This window comes from Stenella coeruleoalba (genome assembly GCF_951394435.1).
Source record: "Stenella coeruleoalba genome assembly, chromosome: 14".
NCBI lineage: Eukaryota > Metazoa > Chordata > Mammalia > Artiodactyla > Delphinidae > Stenella > Stenella coeruleoalba.
This window is the reverse complement of record NC_137160.1, coordinates 82,318,199-82,340,900: the sequence shown is the minus strand read 5'-3', so window position 1 is coordinate 82,340,900 and position 22,702 is coordinate 82,318,199. Positions and strand designations below refer to the sequence as shown.

Below are 22,702 nucleotides of genomic sequence, written 5' to 3'. Positions count from 1 at the left end.
TCTGCCTTGTAAGGAGTCAAGATCCCTCCCCGTGGGACATCCCTGGTGGCACAGTGGTTAAGAATCTGCCTGCCAACTCAGGGTCCATGGGTTCGAGCCTTGGTCCGGGAAGATCCCACATGCCGCGGAGCAACTAAGCCCGTGCGCCACAACTACTGAGCCTGTGCTCTAGAGCCCACGAGCCACAGCTACTGAGCCCGCGAGCCACAGCCACTGAAGCCCGCACACCTAGAGCCCGTGCTCCACAACAAGAGAAGCCACCGCAGTGAGAAGCCCGCGCACTACAACGAAAAGTAGCCCCCACTCGCCGCAACTAGAGAAAGCCCGCGCACAGCAACAAAGACCCAACGCAGCCAAAAATAAATAAAAATTTTAAAAAAGAAAAAAAGATTCCCTCCCCGTTGACTTCCAGAGAAATACTGACATTAAAAGAAAGTAGAGGGTAAGTCCCGGTTGAAGGACCCCCTCAGTCCCTGGGTCAGCCCGGTCTGAGAAGGCGGGAGCCCCTGTGGGGTGTCAGAGGCCACCTGCCCTCCGCATCGCCATCGCTTCTCAGGGTCAAAACAGCTGCCAGGACAGCACAGCCCCAGCACCCTGTCCTGCGTCCTCCCTCTGCGGGACCCAGAGCCCTCGGTCCCACCCTTGTGAGTCACCTCCTCCCGAGTGAGGGCCCATCACATGCCAAGTACCTCTGGCCGCCGGTGCTCGTCCACTTCCACAGAGCCGTCCAGCGGAGTGACAAAGTGGCACACGGGGTTCTTGCGCTTCTCCAAATCTGGGCGGGGAGAGGGTGAGACAGCGTCACTGCGGCAGAGACCCCCGCAGGAGCTCCGCCTCTTCTGTTCACACCCCGCCCCTCAGGGGGGACCCTTAAGGGTTCTTTCCTTCTCCTTCCCTTGGAAAATGAGATTTCAGGGAAATAAAGGGGTCCAGGTCCAAGGAAAAGAGTCTGGCAGTGATGTGTGGGCGAGAAAGGGAGTCTGGCTGATCAAGAGAAACACCGGCCTGAGCCTAGGGGACCCCGAGCACGCCGATCTCCTGTAGAAGTCACCAGACCCACCTGTACCCAAGCCAGCTGGACACAGGACGCGGCCTGGGCCGGCATCGTCTCAGACCTGCTGAAAACAGGAACTGTTCCCCGACTCTCCAAATGTCACCTCTCGGCTGTACACCCGTCCCTCCTCCTCTGCCTTTACAACACTGAGCACACTAGGTTGGGAGCAATCGGCCTACACTTCTGCCTCCTGCAGACGCTTGGCTGGGCCCCCAGTGCCGATGGCAATAAGGGTCCAGTTCACTCGGATTTGGACGCACACGGCCCGAGAGAGACTTCTGTTTGACACACAATGTTACAAGAGCAGGCTCCGGGGCCCGAGGTGCAAAGGCCTCCTGGTGGCAGAACCTGGAGGGTCTCCGGCCCAGCCACGCGGCACTTACACTGCATGTACCATGCCCGCCAGATGGCATTGTTGAGCCGGATCTTGTCTCTCCACTGGAGCTTCAGGCCCTTGAAATTCTTCCACTTCGGAGACACCAACTTCCCACTGAAAGGTACAATGAAGAGGGGAAACTCAGTGGTTTCTCTGAAAATGGAATGAAATCACGAAGTGCCTCCCAATCCTTCCAGGCCTCAAAACTCTGGATTAACTCATGCAAGCCACAGGCTAGGCTTGATAGGATACACAAGGCACTTTAGGATTTCTTCAAAGTGATCCGGATGGGGTACAGGGGGCAATGGTGTTGGTATGGAGGAAGCAGGATCGGCCATGGGTTGGTAACTGCTGGAGTGAGGTGATGCTACACGGGGTTCACTAATCTATTCTGTCTACTTTCTAATATCTTTAAAATTTTCCATAGTTAAAAGTTAAAAATCTGCTGATTTTGCCTCATACGTGTATCAAATCATCACGTTGTACACCTTAAACTTAAACAACGTTATATGTCAATTTTATCTCAGTAAAGTTGGGGGAAGGAAAAAAGAAATCTGCTGACCACCGAACGAAAGCCAGCCCGCTTGAACCTGGTCTCGGCCACCTCCTTTGCCACCAGTCCCCCTGAGGCACTTACAGTCCAGGCACACAAACGTCCCACTGGCCTCAGAACCTGTGGGGCCCTCTCCTGCCTCCAGGCCCCTGTGCTTGCGTTCCTCACTCTGCACAGACCTCCCTCCGCCCCTGGCCACCCACTCATCCTTCCAAATGATGCTCAAACATCATCCCCTCCCAGCCGGCGCCGGCCTCTCCCAGGCTGCCGCCAATCCCTTCAGGACCCCTGAGCACTGTTCACACCTCAAAGACAGCACTCATCCACTCCCCGTGTAGCAATGTGTCCCCACACCTCCTGCCACTAGACTGCAGCTTCTCGAGGGGAGGGCCCTTCCGGCATCCTCATCTGAAGCACCCAGTACAGAACTTGGCACAAGGCAGGGGCTCGTGTAATAATTCTTCACTGAATGACTTAAACGGCCCTTGCAAACAAAGCTAACGGCAGGCAAGGAATGCTGCCTGGTGGCACAGGCTTCTCAATAGTTTAGTTTTTCAAGGGCTGTGCCAGGAGCCACCTTTGAGCAGCTGGCATAGGGCTTCCCCTCTTCAGATGGCTTGAGATGGGCAAGGCACGGTCACTGGTCCATACAAAGGGGGTTCTGTGGGTTCTACATCACTGCAGGCCACAGCCCTGCCCCTTCTCCAAACCCACCCAGAAATTCCATGTGACAAGCAGTCACAACATCTGGGGTCTTCAAAGACGCACTGCCTGAGCGATAAACACTCCCTGAACCCGAACACCTGGTTTATCAAGCAGAAGCCCCTGGCGGTGCACCTGGCAAACCTCACGCCCCGCCCCGCAACTCAACCCAGCACTGGCCCAGGCTTTGGAGGAAGGCTGTGACCCACCCCCAGAGGAAACGTCACAGCAAGTCCTTTGAGAATCTGAGGGACAGACAGACAGAAGCCACCTCAGCTCAAAGGGTCAGGGGTTTCGAGCCCGTCACACACCTTCCTCCTCCCACCTCTCCCCGGTCCAAAGGCACTTCCACCCCAGCTGTCACCTATGTTTAACAGCCAGCAGCCCAGTGTTTCTGAGCCTCTGCGGCACGACTGCATACTGGCTGTGAACTTTCACAGTCACTTAATTTCTCTAACACACCAGTTTCCTGGGTAAAATTACAATAACACCATTGCCTCCAGAGTGTTTTAATAAGGATTAAATGTACACACACACACACACACACACACACACACACACATGCACACGCACACGTTCTTAGACACACAGGACAGGTAAACCCTAAGGTAAAATGTAAAGGTAAGCTATTAATAACCACCTCAGTGATCTGGATTTAAGTTATTTTCCGAAGGCCTGGCTTTTAACACCTCCTGACTTGAAAAGTCCTCTCTTTCGTGTTTGCCACCACTGTCGTGGGGTGCCTCCTCCCCACAGGAAGAAAAGGTGACACCCACGGGACCCCTCTCGACACCAGCGAGCAGAGACCAGGGCAAAGGTCAGCCTTGACCCCCGCACAGCTGCAGAGCCACTCGCTTCCTCAGGGCCCGGAAGGCAGGCCTGGGTCCATCTACTCACTCAACAAGCGTTGAGGACCTACTGTGTGTCATGCACACGCTAGGAGGGGAGGAAAAGGATGGGTGAGGCGGATGAGGTCCCGGCCCTCATGGAGCACATGAGCTGCTGAGGCATGAGTCCTGCCTATGTGCTGCGTGCCTCGAACAAGAGCAAAGGGCTGTGGGAACACAGTCGGCACAACTAACCCTGTCTGAGCAGTCACAAGAGGCGTTCTGGAGAAGGTAACATCTCGGCTGAGGCCCAGAGGATGAGAAAACTTTAGCTAAACCAAGGAGAGGCAGAAAGGCCTGTGCTGGTCCTTCTGCCTGGCTTGACGGCCCTCAGGACAGCAACACAGGTCCGGTCAAGGCCGTAGAAAACACCCAGAATGGCAGGAGCTGGGGGGAGGGGGAGGCGGGGGGATGCTTCTAGGCCAGTCTGGAGGGCAGAGTATACACCAGAGTATATTGGTCCCGCCTCTGGGCAAACCAACCCTCTTTCCCTTCCGCTGAAAGATCTTCCAGCAACCCGCTGTCTAGCCAGGCAGGGTGTTCCTGTCTGTTCCAGAAGAAAACAAAACAAAACAGAAAACCCTCCCTACTTTTTTATTTCCTTAAGGGAAAACAAAACTTCTCTATAATTGACAGCTTCCTTATGTTGAAGGCCAGGATTCAAACACCACTTTCTCTGTGTGTCTAGCAGGACCAGAATCCTGACCCGGCATCTGCCACCTGCAGACAGCTGCCGAGGACAGAAGCAGGAGAAGAGATGGGATGGAAAACGAGGACTCCTGTGGGGAGAAACTCTGGAGTCCTGCAACGTTCCGTTACTGTGGTTTTTTTTTTTTTTTTTGGCCGCACCGCACGGCATGTGGGATCTTAGTTCCCTGACCAGGGATCGAACCCGTGCCCCCTGCAGTGGAAGCGCGGAGTCCTAACCTCTGGACCGCCAGGGAAGTCCCCTGCAACATTCTGTTAAGGACTGACCACCCGGCTTAATATAAACCCACCCTTACTCCTGCTTTGTTACTTAAGACAAAGTGGCTGATGTGAGCATAGAGCATCTTCTCAGAGAAGTCAGACAACGGCAACAGCTTCAATTACTTACCACGAAGGGGGTGGGAAGATTCAGAGAGAGATCAAACCCTGGAGGCTAGAAACCAAATCTGATAGGGTATAGTTTGGGCTTCTCATCTTCTTCCTCCTCAACTGCTGGGATGTTTCCCTCTTCCTTGATGTTTATTTCCAACTGCTATCACCCATCAACTGAGGCTTCTGTAATATCTCAACAGCCAACAGGCGGCGCTCAACCAACGCAAAGAAGTAAGTCTGCAACCAAAGCCAAAACCTAAAGTGCCCGCAGAGGTGGAGAGACGTTTCCTTACTGATGGGCTCCCTGGAGCCTTTGATGTGCTGATGTCACTGTCAATCTTCAACGGGGTGAGGAGACATTCCCTATACAGACATCCGAAGACAAGGACTGGGACCCTTTCTATGGAGGTACCCCAAGTCTAGTTTCCCACGGAACATACAGGAAAGGCTGCTCCAAAGAGTTCTAAAAGGGACCGTGCGGCTCCTTGGTGGAGCTCCCTTGAGCAGGACGCCCACAAAGCAGCCATGATCGGATTCCTGCTCCCCTCAGCCCCGTCCCAGCTTCACTCGGCTTCCAGACGCGGCTGATTGGGATACTTCTTAGTCTAACTCAGGGTTCTGCCATATTCCTTCTTTAAAGTGTTACCATTGGGACTTTCCTGGTGGCCCAGTGTTAGGACTTTGCCTTCCAATGCAGGGGGTGAGGGTTCAACCCCTGGTTGGGGAGCTAAGATCCCACATGGCTTGGGGCCAAAAAACCAAACCATAAAACAGAAGCAGTATTGTAACAAATTCAATAAAGACTTGAAAAATGGTCCACATCAAAAAAATCTTTAAAATAAAATAAAGTGTTACCAGAAACTTATCAAAATTTCTAAGACCACTGGCAAGATCTCCTCCAGCCTTGCCTCCCAACCCCACCTCCTTAAACGCCTGGGAACCCCCACACACACACCAGCTTCCTGATCAGAACAATGACCCTGATTCACCCCCCACTCTCCCAGTCTTACTCTGGGAAGGCCAGGGTCTGGGTCTGACTCATCCCAGCACAGTGCCTGGCACGTGGGAGGTGCAATTAAATATGGAATTACTGAGTACTAAACTTTTCCATAAAGAAAAACCTTCATCCCCACCCTGCCACGGCAGCCCTTCCTAGAAGACAGGTTCATGACACGGGCAGGAAGTCTACAGCACAACAAAAGTCTCTCTCAAAACTGCCATTGGGTGGAACGAGCAAACTGAATTTTTCAGAGGTCTGGCAAGAGACTGCTTTGGAATGAAAATTAAAATGCAAGCCTTGCACAGAGAGGAGCTGGAATTAAGAAGAACGGGGGAGAGTGAGACTGGGGTGGGAATTTGGGGTTCCGTTGGTCCCAGGTCCTAATTAGGTCCCAGGTCCTAATCCCAGGTCCTAATTCCTGGCCAGACCATCTCTCCAAAAGAAAGCAGGCAACGGTTCTGGGGTCTACCGGTGTGGGGCCCAGACAGTGGTGGAGTCCTTTCATTTGGTCATGCAACCACATTTGCTTGTGAGGCAATACTTCTTCACCATTCCTGATGCTTCCTGGAAACCCACGGGCAAAACGTTCCAAGGCCTATACTACCCAAAGCACTATACATATTTAATGCAATACCTATCAAAATATCCACGACATTTTTCACAGAACTAGAACAAACAACCCTAAAATTTATATGGAACCATAAAAGACCCAGAATTGCCAAAGCAATCCTGAGGAAAAAGAACAAAGGAAGCATAACCGTCCCTGACTTCAGACAATACTACAAAGCTACAGTAATCAAAACAGCGTGGTATTGGCATAAAAACAGACACATGGATCAATGGAACAGAACAGAGTGCCCAGAAATAACCCATACACCTATGGACAATTAATCTTTGACAAAGGAGGCAAGAATATACAATGGGGAAAAGACAGTCTCTTCAGCAAGTGCTGTTGGGAAAGTTGTACAGCCGCATGTAAATCAATGAAGCTAGAACACACCTTCACACCATACACAAAAATAAACTCACAATGCCTTAAAGACTTAAATATAAGACAAGACATCATAAAACTGCTAGAAGAGAGCACAGGCAAAACATTCTCTGACATAAATCATACCAGTGTTTTCCTAGGCCAGTCTCCCAAGGCAATAGAAATAAAAACAAAAATAAACAAATGGGACCTAATCAAACTTATAAGCTTTTGCACCACAAAGAAAACCATAAACAAAACAAAAAGACATCCTACAGGGCTTCCCTGGTGGTGCAGTGGTTGAGAGTCTGCCTGCCAATGAAGAGATACGGGTTCGTGCCCCAGGAAGATCCCACATGCCACGGAACACCTGGTCCCGTGAGCCATGGCCGCTGAGCCTGGGCGTCCGAAGCCTGTGCTCCACAACGGGAGAGGCCACAACAGTGAGAGGCCCGCGTACCGGAAAAAAAAAAAAAAATGACATCCTACAGACTGAGAGAAAATATTTGCAAATGATGTGACTGACAAGGGCTTAATTTCTAAAATATATAAACAGCTCCTACAATTCAATAACAAAAAAACAAACAACCCAATCGAAAAATGGACAGAAGACCTAAACAGACATTTCTCCAAAGAAGACATACAGATGGCCAACAGGCACATGAAAAGATGCTCATCGTCGTTAATTATTAGAGAAATGCAATCAAAACTACAATGAGGTACGACCTCACACCAGTCAGAATGGTCATCATTAAAAAGTCTACAAATAATAAATGCTGGAGAGGGTGTGGAGAAAAGGGAACCCTCCTACACTGTTGGTGGGAATGTAAATTGGTGCAGCCACTATGTAAAACAGTATGGAGGTTCCTCAAAAAACTAAGAGTAGAACTACCATATGATCCTGCAATCCCACTCCTGGGCATACACTCAGACAAAACTATAATTCGAATAGATACTTACTGGACTTCCCTGGTGGTGCAGTGGTTAAGAATCCGCCTGCCAATGCAGGGGACACGGGTTCGAGCCCTGGTCCAGGAAGATCCCACATGCCGCAGAGCAACTAAGCCCACGTGCCACAACTACTGAGCCTGCGCTCTAGAGCCCACGAGCTACAACTGCTGAGCCCACGTGCCACAACTATTGAAGCCCGTGTGCCTAGAGCCCGTGCACCGCAACAAGAGAAGCCACCGCAATGAGAAGCCCACGCACCGCAACGAAGAGTAGCCCCTGCTCGCCGCAACTAGAGAAAGCCCACAGGCAGCAATGAAGACCCAATGGAGCCAAAAATAAAATAAATAAATTTTTAAAATAATAATAAAATAAAACAAACAAACAAAAACATTCCTAGGCCTGTCTCCCCCTTACTCCCTCCCAGCTAGGTGGAGTGGGTGAGCTACGGAGTGTGGAAAGCAGCACTGACATGGGGGGCCAGGCCCTTCTCCTTTCCTCTTGTGGGAAAGCTGCCCACTGAGGGCCCAGGCCCCTCCTGTTCTGCTCCTACAGAGAGAGCCTGGGGTCAGGGAGGCCTCTCTTAGTCCCGGGCTGCCTGGAAAGACAGTCTGGGGTTCCCTTATAAGCCACATCCTCAGCTTGATCAACAATACGGAGAATAATTTAGCCAGCATCTGCTGAATCTTTTTTGTTGTGTAAAATACATGTAACATAAAAGTTACTATTTTGACCATTTAAAAATGTACAATTCAGTACGTTCACAATGCTGTGCAGCCATAGCTGCTACCTCGTTTCAGTGCTGTTTTCATCACCCCCAAAGGAAGCCCTGTACCTACTAGCGGTCATTCCCCACTACATTCCCCCTGGCCTCTGGCAACTACTCATCTACTTTCTGTTTCTATGGATTTCTTTCTTCTGGACGTTTCACATAAACAGAATGATAAAATATGTGGCCTTTTATGTCTGGCTTCTTGAACGTAGCACAATAGTTTCAAGGGTCATCCACATTGTAGCATGTATCAGTACTTCCTTTTTATGGCTGCATCATATTCCACTGGATGGCGAGACCACATTTTATTTATTCTTTCATCTGCTGATGGACACTTGGGTTGTGTGACGTTTTGGCCACTGTGAAGAGTGCTGGTGTGAGCTGACTCCAGTTTTATTTCCCAATCGGCTCAGAATTCTGGTTAAGGGAGAGAGGTCTGATCATTACATTGGCACTGGGGACATGATGATGGGCAAAAACAACTGCGACCTTTGTTGGAGGGCAAGCGGGCAACTGTCTATCAACATTTCAAAGCCACATCCCTCTGACTCACGATTCCACTGTTAGGAGTTGAGTCTGTAGACGCATTTGCACGTGGGCACAAAGTCATAAATAGAAGACATTAAACTGCAGTAGTGTTTGTGGGAGCAGAAAGCTGGGAACAACACACATTTATATGTGCTGATGTACAGGCAAGATCTGCAAGATGTATTCAGTGAGAAAGAAAAGCAAGGTGCAAGATATACAGAATGGCCACCATTTGTATTTGCAGCAGGGAGATATGCACACAGACACACACACACACAGGAAAGGAGGGAGAAGGAGGGAGGAAGACAACCAGTCACTCTCAGGAAAGATACACAAGAAACAGGTAACAGTGAAGCAGTGATTTCCGTTGGAGAGCTGAATCGCAGCATTAAGGGGGCTCAGTCAGAGAGTTAGTTTTCACTGTTTACCATTTTTTTTAGTGTTTAAATATAACACAGGAATGTATTATTTTTTCAAAATAAACAAGGGAAAAAGACCAGGTATAGTCCAAGACTTTATAGGGCTTCTAGTTAACTGGGGAAGGAAATTAATCACATGAGCAGATATGAAACTTGTATACAAGTCAGTTTTGTGCACCAGATCCAAATATGAGGATAATAGCTAATAAGTGGTTTCTTTAATGAGTGACTGGATGAATAATGCTCAGACTGGTCTCTCTATTCCAGGACTCCGATTCTTTTTCTTCAAAAGAGCGGTCTCTATTGGCTTTCCCTGGGATCTGGGCCTGGTTCCACAGGCTGCTAGGAGCCAAAACTAACAGGCTCCAGACAGACAAAGGTTCATTGAGGAGCCACGGCGTGGGGAGCGGCCCTGCGAGCGGCATGGCAGGAGGAGGGCACCGTGTTCAATGGAACCGCCCTGGAGCCACGGGCCCTCCGCCCTGGGCCACCTGCCCAAGCAGAGTCTCCACCCGGAGAAAGCCTGTGAGGTTTTCAGGCCCTGCTCCCACGCCCAGGCGTGGGTCCTCTCTCCTGCACCCCAAATTCATCCTCCTCCTGGGTCACTTGGCATCTTGTTTTCTTTTTTAACATTCAAAGAAAGTCGTATTGGAGAAGCAGGATCAGAGGGCGCTGGCAGCAAGGCAGGAATGTGGGCTCCCAAGGTCCTCATTCCAGGTCTGTCCTGCTGACAAGGGGTGTGTGCGTGTGGTTTGTGTGTGGGGCATGCATGTGTGTGTGTGTGGGTATGTGGGTACAGTGTGGTGTGTGTGTGTGGTATGTATGGTGTGTGCGTGAGAGAGTGCGTGTGTGGGTACGCTAGTGTGTCTAGGTGTGTGTCTGCTCACATGTGTGAGCATGTTTGTGAGGACTGTGATTGTCTGTTTTGCGTAAAAAGCAGGGAGTAATCACTTATATGACCATCAAAAATTAGAGCACCATGACGGAGTTGAAAGAGGCAAAATCAGGCTAGCCGCAGCGGTGACCCCCTTTGCCCTGACTGTGAAGGACAGTGACATGTGTCCCTGCTGGGAGTGCTCCCTCCCGTGTCCCAGCCTCCCACCTGGGGACAGACACCGCCATGCTTACACCATTCCCAAGCAAATGAGGAAAGAGAGTGGTGGTGGGAAAGAGTGGCGCTGGGCTGGTGACAACGGGAGCTGTCAGAGCCCCGCCTTTGGTAAAAAGGGTGCCGATGTCCCCTCCCCGACAGGAGAGCTGGGGACCACAGGAGGCGTGAAAGGACTGGGCCTGGTGCAGAATAAGTGCTGCCCAAATCTGGGGCATGCTGCTGAACAGTGAAGTTGAGTCTTGGGCATGTTCCTGAGTGTTAAAGCCTGGAGTTTCCTGTCCGATTCGAGCCACCACTGGCCTTTCAGGCAGGAGCAGGGAAGCTGGGCAGGGCATCAGTTAAAGCCATAACCATATGTCTATTTGCCAGGAGAGTAAACTTGAATCCAGAACCCAGGGTGTTCCCGACTCCTCTAGACTGAGGATGGGACCAGGCCTACAACGGGAAAAAGTGGTGTCTCACTTCAACTGCATCACTTGTTAATAAAATACTTTAAAAAATCTGCATATTAGCTATGTGTCTCTTTTACTTTATGAGCTGTTTGTGCCCTCTGTCTTCTAAAAAACTTTTTATTTAGAAATAATTATACACTCACAGGAAGTAAAAAAAAAAATAGTACAAAGCGTCCCATGGACCCTTTGCCCAGCCTTCCCCGGTGGTGGCACCTTCTCTAGATGTAGCACAACCTCAAAACCAGGAAACCAGCTTTGGGAACGTTGTTACTTAGACGACAGATCTTATTCAGTTTTCACCATCCGTTGAAGTGTCAGTTGGTTTTTTCTTGCTATTTTATATTGGTAATACTATAATATTAATGATATTAATGCTTTGTGATATTTCTGCCAATGTTTCCCCTAGGTTTTGGTTTTTACTTCTTTTTATAGCATGTCTTTGAATAAGTAGGTTATATTTTTGTGTAGTCATATCTACTGGTCTTTAGAATTTCTTTTATTGCTTCCCTGCCTGCCCACCCACCCTATCCAGAGATTTACTTTTCATTTTAATCTCTTTTTAGCCTTTTTAGTCTTATCTGATTTTTAAATAAATTATATACTCACATTGAAAGAAAATTCAAACAGCACAGAACAGTACAAAGAACAAAAGCAAAGTCACCTGCAATTCCACCTAGAGATCACTATTGTTTAAATTTTGGTGATAACATTGTGTAGTGAAGAAATAACCTTATTCAAAGAGAAGTCTAGCCCTTGTCCTCATCTCCTGAGGGGTAACCTCTAGGCCGCTGGAATGTCCTGCCCAACAGGAGTATCTGCGTTTGCCTGGGGCTTTGGCCACAGGACAACCTCACTATGTAATTACAATGGGGGCTCTGGAGCAGGGGGTGTCAGTTCCAATCTCCAGAGGAACCCATGACTAAAGGTATCAGCCATCTCCGGAGGGTCTGGAGACTAGAGGCCAGCCACACAGACAGTGATCCGGCCCCCACAGAAACTCTGAAGACCAAAGACTCAGGTGAGCTTCCCTGGTTGACAGCATCACACATCGTGGCCGTGGCCGGAGGGAGGTAACGCCGTCCACTGGGAGAGGACAACCAGATGCACCACATTTGGACCCCTCTTGGACTCTGCCCTACGCATGGCTTCCCTTGGCTGATTTAATCTGAATCTTGTCCCTGAGATAAACTAAGCATAAGCATAACAGTGTTCAGTGAGTTCTGTGAGCCCTTCTAGCAATTACAGAACCTGAGGATGGTTTTGGGAACTTGCAATTGGTGTTAGAAGTGAGGGAAGTCTTGGGAAATTCCCTGGCAGTCCAGTGGTTAGGACTCCACGCTTTCATGCCATGGGCCCAGGTTCAATCCCAGGTCGGGGAACTAAGATCCCACGAGCTGCGACACATGGCCAAAAAAAAAAAAGAGAGTCTTGTGGACTACTCTCTGCCACTTTGTAGTTGGCCCTAAATCCTTACAATATATATTTATTAGATTATGTATATATGTGTGTATTTATTCAGATTAAAACATATGAAAACATATATTTAAATATATGGAATTATTTTGCTTTATAATTCACTTACGGTCATGGACATCTTATTATAGTTGTATACAGCTTTTATTGGTTACAAAATATTCCATTATATACATTTATCACAATCTACTTAACCACTTTTCAATAAATAGGATTCGTTTATATTAATGGACATACATTGTTTCTGTTTTTCACTATTATAAACATACTGCTTCGATGACCATACTGCTACTTACATTTTTGTGCAACTGCACGACTGTTTCTGTGAGATAAATTCCTAGAAATTGGAAAGCTGAATCAGAGGGTATTTGTACATTTATAATTTTGTAATAGTCAAAGAATCTTTCAAGGTTTATACTAATTTTACACTCCTAATAGCAGTGAATAGTACCTACTTCCCCAAACAATTACTCAAATTAGTTACTTAAAGATTTTTTTTTTGATGTGGACCATTTTTAAAGTCTTTATTGAATTTGTTACAACATTGCTTCTGTTTTATGTTTTGGTTTTTTGGTCCTGAGGCATGTGGGATCTCAGCTCCCTGACCAGAGATCCAACCCGCACCCCTTGCATTGGAAGGCGAAGTCTCAACCACTGAACCACCAGGGAAGTCCCAGTGTCTGCTAATCTTACAAACAAAAATTTAGATCACTAATTTTTAGTTCCCACTTATTAGTATTTTTTATGTTTATTGGCCATTGGATTTTTTAATGTTAACTGTCTGCATGTCTTCTGCTCTATTTCTGTTGTTTGAAGGCTCTTAATTTGGTGGAAATGTCTGCCACACACATGGCAGAGTTAATGTGTCCGTCTTGACTATTTATCTTTGCCTCGACTATTTCTGATGTGCTTTGTTTCGCTTTTTTACTCTACTTAGCTTTTTAATGTATGGTGAGTTTTTGTTGTTATTGTTTTAGTTGACATTGTTCATTAATGCAATCAAAATTTTAAAGTCCTTTCTTTTATGTTTCTATCTTTTGTGTCATAATTAAAAGGGCTTTTCCATCCCAAGACTGTGAAAACACTTATCTATGTTTTCTTCTAGTTCTTTCATAGCTTCACCTTTTACATCCTTTGCTCCATCTGAAAGTTGTTTTGGTTTCATGAAGATACTGGGATCCTGCTTCAGTCAATGGTTCCCACCTATTTATTCACTCAGTAATTCATCCTTCCCCTGTTAGACTAAAAAACCATCGCCATCATACACCACATTCTCATATATAATACCTGGGACCACTTCTGAGCACCCCAGTTCTTTTGGTGTTTTGTGCCTATGTTTTAAATGGTTTTACTTTTAACATTTAACTCTGACTCATCTGGGGGAAAAAATCAATTTAGTTCTTTATACAGCTCACCAAAATAAATTCCGAAAGGCTATCTGATTATCTCATCTTCCCTCACTAATTTATGACACTTCCATTAACATATATTAAATTATAATATACACTAGGGTCTGTTCTGAGGCCTCATATCACTGATTCGTGTCGAATCCTGTCTCAGTATTACAGTGATTTAATAACTATAAATCTGTGATACGCTTTATTACCTAGGTAGCGTTAGTCCCCAGCATTTAAAAAAAAATTTTTATTCATTTATTTTGGCTGCCCCGGCTCTTAGTTGCAGCATGCAGACTTCTTAGTTGAGGCATGAGGACTTCTTAGTTGTGGCAATGTGGACTTCTTAGCTGTGGCATGTGAACTCTTAGTTGTGGCATGCATGTGGGATCTAGTTCCCTGACCAGGGATCGAACCCAGGCCCCCTGCACTGGGAGCGTGGAGTCTTACCCACTGGGCCACCAGGGAAGTCCCTGGCCCCATCATTTTTTAAAACAAATTTTAGAATCTTTGCCTATTTATTCCTCCATGTTCCAACTTTACAATCACGTTGTCAAATCTCAAAAGAAAACTATTCTGGCATTTTGATTGGAGTTGCACTTAACAAATACACTACACAGTGTGTGTCCACCACTGACCATTCCAGCTGGGTCATCTCCATCCTAGACTGGCCTATGTTTCTCTACTTATTTGAACAACTTAACCTATTTAAAAATAGTTTTTTTTAAAAACCTGAAGCTGTCTTCTGTAATTTTCTTCATAAACGTCCTTCGCATTTCTAATCATAATACGCAGAATAATGTCAAAAGAAAGTTTAAAAAGTGAAGCCAGCAAAACAAAACAAAATCACATAGTTACACACCCAAACACAAGCACTATTCACACTTTATTGTATTCAGCACAGCACCCGCAGCTGATACGGTAACTGCCACCCTCACCCGGATCAAAGTGGCCAACCCACAGATATAAGTGAGAGGTTTCTATTATATTCAGTACCAGGAATAACCAACTACCTGCAAAGAATACAGCCTTTCCCTAGCACTTTCATCCACGTACAGGAAAAGGTAATTAATAGGTTCAAGTATTCACCAAGGTTAAGACTTTTATGTAAAGAGTGGAAGAACTCCACCCCATCTCCGACACCTGGTGTAAAGAGGAAGTAAATTAACAGAGGTCTCCGGCCAGAGTACACACCTGGAGTCAAGAAACTGGCTGCCAGAGATATAACAGAAATAGATCACGCTTGCAAATGTTTCTGAGTTCCTAGGAAGACTGGCAAGAAACAACTTTGTTAGTATCACCATTATTAGCCATTTTTGAGGCACCGCCAGCTACATAACCTACTTAAAAGGCAGAGAAATCTGAAGCTGTCTGATGCATTTCAAAGGATAAGGTAACATCCTATGGGTAGCCAAGACCTATAAATAGGCTTTAAAAAGCACTGGGTCCTTTTTTAAAAGTCAACGTTGGCTATTAAAAAAAAACCATGGAATCTGTTCTTTATTGAATTTGAAACTTCAAACCTTTGACAATAACTTTGACAACGTAACTAGGATCACAGTGACATTACGGGTAAATTAACTGAAGTTGCTCTGGGTACACCTAACAAATTCTAACCTTTCTGGGGCCAGAAGCTGAAGCCAATCGTTAATTCTCTGTAGTACCTACCATAATGCCCTGTGTAAAACAGTGCTTAACACCAGAAACGGGTTGATGGTAAGAACTAGAACGTTTTCAGGCTGCACATGGGCTATACACAGCATGAATACTGTAGCCAGATTAATCTGGCTCAAATACCACTTTCTTCGTGACACTACCCTGATTCATCCACCCAAATCTGTTATCTAGGACTGTCCTAGGTGCAGAGCAGTGAACAAAACCAAGTCCCTAGCCTCGTGGAGCTTATATGCTCCGGAGAATGACAGACAGGCAGGCGACCACAGGCCTGCGGTGTCCGGAGGTTCTCAGTGGTGTGGGGCAAAAGCTAGGGGAGGGGGAGCCGGGAGGCAGGGTGTACACGGGTCCCTGCCAAACTCCGCCAGGCTTCCTCTTTGGGCTCCTCCCCTCCTGCCTCCCCCCCTACCCACCCACCCAGGAGGCCAGAATGACCTGGACAACCCGTATCTGTTCATCTCTCTCCCCCACTGAGACTCCTTCAGGGGTTGCCCTGCTTGTTAGAGAGAAGAGAATCCCTGCGTATTCATCCCAGTAGAGCCCCGAAGCTGCACGTGTCTGGGTTAAACAAGAACCTCATTCACCTTCCCTGTCTCCCTCCTGGATGGTTCTCAAGGTAAATGAGTTAGTTGGCTACGACCTCTCACAACACCCTGTACCTACCACAATCTGCGACTGCCTGTGTGTGTGTCTGCTGACAGTGTGTCTCCACAACCGACTGCATTTTCCATGGGGGGGGTAACAACTCCGTCTGTTTTGCTCACCAGTACCTCCCCCCCGAGCCCAGCAAAACGCCACCGCACAGTCGGTGCTGAGGGAACTCCACAGCGAAAACCCTCTTCCCTCGGGCCCCGCCCCCCCAGGCCCACTCCAGCCCCTGGCCCGGCCCACACCTCCCAACCCTTCTAGGACCCTTCCAGCGGCCCTCCCCCGTCAGCCCCTGCCCCTGCCAGCCCCTCCCCGTCAGCCCCTCCCCTGTGTGTCCCTGCCCCGGCACTCCCTCCCATTTGTCCCGGCCCCGTCAGTCCTCCCCCACCCCCGACAGTCCCTCCCCCCGTCAGTACCGCCCCCTGACAGTCCCTTCCCCTCTCAGCCCCGCCCCCCGTCATGCACACTGAAATTCCCCTTGGCCTGAACTCCAGACTCTCACATGGATGTGTTATTGTCCGTTTGTTCTCGGTTTATCTTCCCCCCACATTCCACCTCCCTTCTCTTCCCCCCAACATTCAAAATCAGACCACAGGGCTTTGTAAATTAACTGATTGTTACTTTTTCCAGGCTTGCTTCATTTTAGAGAAGACACCTAGATGAAAATGAAGGGTCTTAATAGAAACCGAACAAGACAAAACCAGGTGGCAGGCCCCAGCGCTGCAGCCCCAGTTCTGACGCTGAATAGCAATGTGACGCCATCTCTGCTCCACAAGTCATTTCTTCGCCCTGGCCTCACTTTCCCTTTTTTAGATGAGAGAGAACTGAATTAGCTTACTCCAACTTCCTTTCCAGTTCATAGGGTCTAGAACTGTACCCCTCCCCAGAAAGGGAGAGGCTGGCCCTAAAGAATACACTTGAGAGGCACCCATAGTAGAGGGGTGTTAGGGTAACACCAGCTACCATTAAGCAGAAGAGGGACCAGAAAGGTCTGCAACACCCCACCACAACCACAGACTTCTGGCTTATCTCTGAGGAGGGGGACTTTAAAAAGCAATACAAACAAATAAAAAACTCTGCACAGCCCTCTTCCCCTAAGAGACGTTCCAAAATAAAATCTGTTCTACCTCTGCCAGCTAAAGAGAATTTCCCTTCCGTCCGCTGCTGAGAATCAGCTGTCACCCTAAATCTCTCCCTCTTCTCATCCTTCTCCCATGCCTGCTTTTTAATCAACCTGCTAACGTTCCAACCATGCCTGCTTTTTAATCAACCTGCTAACCTTCCAACCTTTGGGGATGAGCAGGAGAGCTGGAGACAAACCCACTAAATCGAAGGCAAGCTAGATGATCTCATCAGACTGGTCTCTGCTTCAGTAACGCTGTACATCTCCACACCGACCCAGCTGAGACAAACATCCCTCTGCTGACACTGTCTCCTGAGACATACGTAAATATTACGTCTTTATCACATTCAAAATACCTACATTTTCCCTTTTTGATATACTTATTTTCACTATGCCCTTTCTGTCAGAAGCAACAACTTGTTACTCATAAAACCAAACTTAAAAACAGCGGTGAAAGATAAAAAGAAGTTTTGACTTATTATCATATCCCAATTTTAACCTCAGACCTTTATATGTTATGAACCCAGCCGCATAGTTATTTCCCATCTTAACTGCTGTTGCAAATGCTTAAAAAGAAAAGAAAAGAAAAGTGTGTTTTTTATGGCTCCATGAGAGGGTAGACACACCTTTAGTTACTACAGGGCTATAAAAATCAAGGTCAGGGTAACTTATCTCTCTCATTTCCCTGTTTCAAGGCCTCCTGGGAAAACAGACAAAAATAAAATGAGAATATTTAAGGCAAAATAATTCAACAAACTACAGAGCAGGGGAAAAAGTCAACTCAAAAAGTGATGAACATTTTATTTTCTCAAAATTGAAGTCCCTGTTATGCTGAGTTATTCCCTCCACATTCACACACAAAATCAACAAATGGGCCAGGTGGGAGCTTGTGCGATAACGACAGACTGAACCAAATGGCAAAGAGATTTTGTGCTTCTTATTCCACAGATCTTTGGGGACCAGTGTACATTTTGGTAGAGGAGGAGTAGGGGGAGAGATACCTGTGAACGAAACCTAAAGCCAACCATTTACGAGGATTTTTAACTGTAAAGTTGCAGAGTCTTCATGTTATTGCAAGGGGCAGCTACACTTTCTTGGCATAAGGAAGAAGGATAACATCTGATTCATCTGATGTCAAAATGCCAGATTTTACTGAGGAAATCTGATCCTGTCCACTGTGCTGTCCTGATGTAATAAAAATTCATCTATCAACAGAATCTCAGGCCAGGCCACCTTCACGGGTGGAAACACCACGTGCCTCCCGATTAGGGCTGACTCTGAAGTACAGTAGAAGCTTTTTACTCAGAAGGACGCTTTCCTAACCACCCTGTGACCTGCCCACCTGCCAGCCATGCCGCCTCGCACAGACATCTGGCCCTTCTGAACTTCACTTTCTTTGGGGAAAAGAAAAACAACCTATTTCACAGAGCTGTGGTAAGAATTAAACAAAGAAGGTATTTAGAATGGACTAACAGGGTCTGGAACACAGGAGGTTCTCAATAAAATGGACTAATGCATCCAGCTGACATTCCCCATGATGTTCAGAACTGTTCTGACCCTGGGCTGTGATAAAGCACAATTAAAGGCCTCTAGGCCACAGCAGCCAAGCCTCCCTCCCAGCAACTCGACTCAGGGGACAAAGAAAGAATGACTGTTAGGGGTGGGTGATGAGCAAAGGTCCTTGAGAGCCAGAGAGAACTACCATTTAGAGATTAGATACGCGGTTCTTCAATGAAAACGCAATCGAATCCCACCAGTATCGGCGGCACAGATACAACTGTCTCTCTTTTTTTATTAGCACTATTTCACTCTCCACCACAGACGAGTATCTACGTAGTAGAAAAGGCTAACAGCTCTTGAACAGGAACTGAAGCCTCCCATTCTCTGCACTCCCAGCCTCCTGAGCAAGAAAAAACACCACCGGGAACTGATCACTCACCCCTAACCGTGGCTCTCAGGCCCCCTTCACAGCAATGTCCCTTATCAAGCACCACTCAGGCAGACCAGCGAGGGGAAACCTGGGAGAGGGCTGGAGGGAGAGAGGAAAAACCCGAGAAGGAATGCTGAGGATGCAGTTCTAAACCCTGCAGGTGCTCCAGGAGAAAGTGGACAGGTCTGTGGGTTTATATTTTAGGTTGTGTTGCTGAAGGGTAAGCCTCTTTCAGTTCAAAGCCCATAATTCTATGACTCTAGAAGAATAAAGAATAATGAAAGGTACCAAGTGAGAAACGATTACCCTAGAATGATGAGAAGGCAGCTAGAAGGCAGCTGGAACATTTAAAAAGGGAAAGGCCAGAGTTTTCATTCCTCAGCTCTTTATAAGGTACAGAGAAATACATCTCTCAAAAAAAGCCTGCAGGGCTTCCCTGGTGGTGCAGTGGTTGAGAGTCCGCCTGCCGATGCAGGGGACACGGGTTCGTGCCCCGGTCCGGGAGGATCCCACATGCCGCGGAGCGGCTGGGCCCGTGAGCCATGGCCGCTGAGCCTGCGTGTCCGGAGCCTGTGCTCTGCAACGGGAGAGGCCACAACAGTGAGGCCCACGTACCGAAAAAAAAAAAAAAAAAAAAGCCTGCAACGCCACTTGCTTTCACACCCAGGAAGCAAATGCATCCATAACTGTACGGGAGAAATCATCTGCAGGCCAGGAAGTGAAACCTCCCAGCAACATTTGTCAAGAGGCTGCGATGTGTCAGGCTCTGTGTGGAGGACTCGGCAACAAAGCTAGTCCCGGGTTCTTAATCCTCGGACCTTACAAGCTAATGAGAAAGACAGAAATGTCATCCTTCAAGGGAGCGAAGGCATGTGTGCAGTGTATGGAAACACAGGGCAGGGTACTCGATGGCGGGTCCAGGACAGCTTCCTCAAGAAGGATGCCTGAGCCGAGTCTCCAGGATGGGCAGGAGTTAACCAGGGAAAGGGAATGGAGAGAAAAGGCGTTTCAAGCAGGAGGAATAAAGAGGGTCTTTTCTCAAAGTATCAGCAGTTTTGACTTCTGGTCCCCTCCCTCCTCCATCCTTAGCTTTGATGAGAGGAGCTAAGATAAGAGCATGGGTTGTTTGGAGCTTTAAGGACCGAAGTCTCAATCTCACTGTTGCCTCCCCTTTGCCAGAGGGCTGTGATCAGCTACAGCAGTTATGTTCTTGGAAAAATAAGAGACAGCTATGGAAAGTCAGTGCGTCCATACCTCACATTTGGGTTAAGTGCAATTTTCTGGATCTGTAGTCCAAAAAGATGATAGACAAGGAGGAAGAGCTAGCTTCTCATACCAGTTATTTAAATAAAGCAGAACGAGAAAGTGTGGGGGAGAGAGAGAGAGGAAGGAAAAACGGGGAGAGTAGGGTTTAGGAAAGGGACGTTTGGAAAGAAATCTCTTGTACTATTGGGCGTTTAAATATATAAAAGTGAAAAATCTCTTCTAAATCAAAAAAATCAAGAAGCAAAGTTAGAAGATCAGTGCCAAACTGAGACAAAGACTGTGAAAAAAAGTTACTGCATAAGGAGTTCTACGCAATCAGTTAAGCTCCCCAAATTCCTAGTAATTGCATGGAGAAAAACATACCTTTACAATGAAGAGATCTGGCAGTTACCTGCAACCAAATGATCAGATTTGGTATCACTAATAGTGGGACACCCTGACACTGTGTACCTTCAACGTGACTATCTGTGAAGCACACTCATCAAAAATGTTGAACCTAAATGTAATCAAGCCTTCGGGGCCTACCATGTGGTTTACAGGAAATACAGGACCCAGAGGAACACGTCAAACAAAACAAAAAACAAATACGGAATGTAGGACGTTTTTCAAGACAACTGGACTGGTCACTTCCAAAAGTCGATGCCAACAGGGAAAAGGTAGAATGATTTTTCTATGTTAAAAGAGACTAAAGAGATGAAAACCAAATGCATAGTATAAGCCTTGACTGAATCCTGATTCAGAAAAACCAGTTACAAAAGACATTTTGACTGGAGAAATTTTAATATAGACTGCATGTTATATAAACTAATATTTTTTGGCATGAAATGACATAATGGTTATGAAATGAGGAATAAAATGTCATGATGTCTCCAACTTCTTCTCCTGAGCCATTTGAAAGTAAGAAGACGTATACATAGAGCAAGTACGGCAAAAGCTAGCAAACGTGGACTGCGTAGGTGGTGGTTAGAAAGGTGACGGCTGCGCCTTTATTTCAACTTTTCTGTTACAATCTTTTTCTAATAAAAAGTTGAAAAAAAATGGAAAAGGAAAGACCCACATCCCAACTAAAAAAAGAAAGAGCAAATTGGAAGAACTAAAAGGAAATTCACAAATATAAAATAAATGGTCAAATTCAGGGAACAAAAAACACACTAGAGATCAAAGAAACGCAAATTAAAACACCAGAGAAAGGGCTTCCCTGGTGGCGCAGTGGTTGAGAGTCCGCCTGCCGATGCAGGGGACACAGGTTCGTGCCCCGGTCCGCGAAGATCCCACATGCCGCGGAGCGGCTGGGCCCATGAGCCATGGCCGCTGAGCCTGCGCGTCTGGAGCCTGTGCTCCGCAACGGGAGAGGCCATAACAGTGAGAGGCCCGCGTACCACAATTTGGCCTATCAGATTAACAGAGTTTTGAATGCACAGTAATAATGGTACACAAAATTTTTGTAAAGGTACAGCTATTTTGAAAAAGGATTTTTAAAAATTAATTTATTTAATTTATTTATTTTTGGCTGCATTGGGTCTTTGTTGTTGTGTGTGGGCTTTCTCTAGTTGCGGTGAGCAGGGGCTTCTCTTGTTGCAGAGCACAGGCTCTAGGCGCCCGGGCTTCAGTAGTTGTGACTCGTGGGCTCTAGAGCGCAGGCTCAGTAGTTGTGGCGCATGGGCTTAGCTGCTCCGTGGCATGTGGGATCTTCCCAGACCGGGGATCAAACCCATGTCCCCCGCATTGGCAGGCGGATTCTTAACCACTGCACCACCAGGGAAGCCCCAAGGTACAGCCATTTTGGAAAACAGTTTGGCAGTTTCTTATGAAGTTAAACATACACTTACATATGACCCAGCATTTACCCAAGAGAAATAAAAATATACGTCCACACCAAGGCTGGTACAGAAACATTCAAATCCATGCAATAATACTGATACAAGTAGCATCACAGATGAGTCTTAAAAATATGCTGAACAAAAGAAGTCAGGCAAAAAGTGTATATACTGTATGATTCCATTTACACAAAACACAGGACAAATCAAATCTATAGTGAGAGACAGATGGGGAGGAATACCTGGAAAGGGTCTAGGGGAACCTTCTGGGGTGATGGAAATGTCCTGTATCTGGACTGCAGTGATTACACATGTGAATACATTTGTCAAAATTATATAACAGTGCATTTAAAAGGGTGAATTTTATTGTTTACATATTAAACCTCAATAGAGCTGATTTAAAATTTAAAATTACAGCAATGACAACCCAGAGCTGGGGAGAATGTGGGGGAATGGGCTCTTGTACACTGCTAGTGGGAATATTAGTTGGTAAACCTTTTCTTTTTAGGGAGTAACAGCTTTATT

The 22,702-nt window shown here is 46.9% G+C and overlaps 1 protein-coding gene across 2 annotated transcripts in view; it reads right to left on the bottom strand.

Moving 5' to 3' along the window:
* MLXIP (MLX interacting protein) overlaps positions 1-22,702 on the bottom strand; it is a 60,689-nt gene that overhangs the window by 16,484 nt on the left and 21,503 nt on the right. For both annotated transcript variants that reach the window (XM_079943176.1, XM_079943177.1), the window contains exons 2-3: positions 1,438-1,544; positions 690-775 (exon numbers count right to left, since the gene is read on the bottom strand). In XM_079943176.1, the coding sequence (XP_079799302.1) occupies positions 690-775; positions 1,438-1,544 (193 nt within the window). The remainder of the gene's footprint in view (positions 1-689; positions 776-1,437; positions 1,545-22,702) is intronic.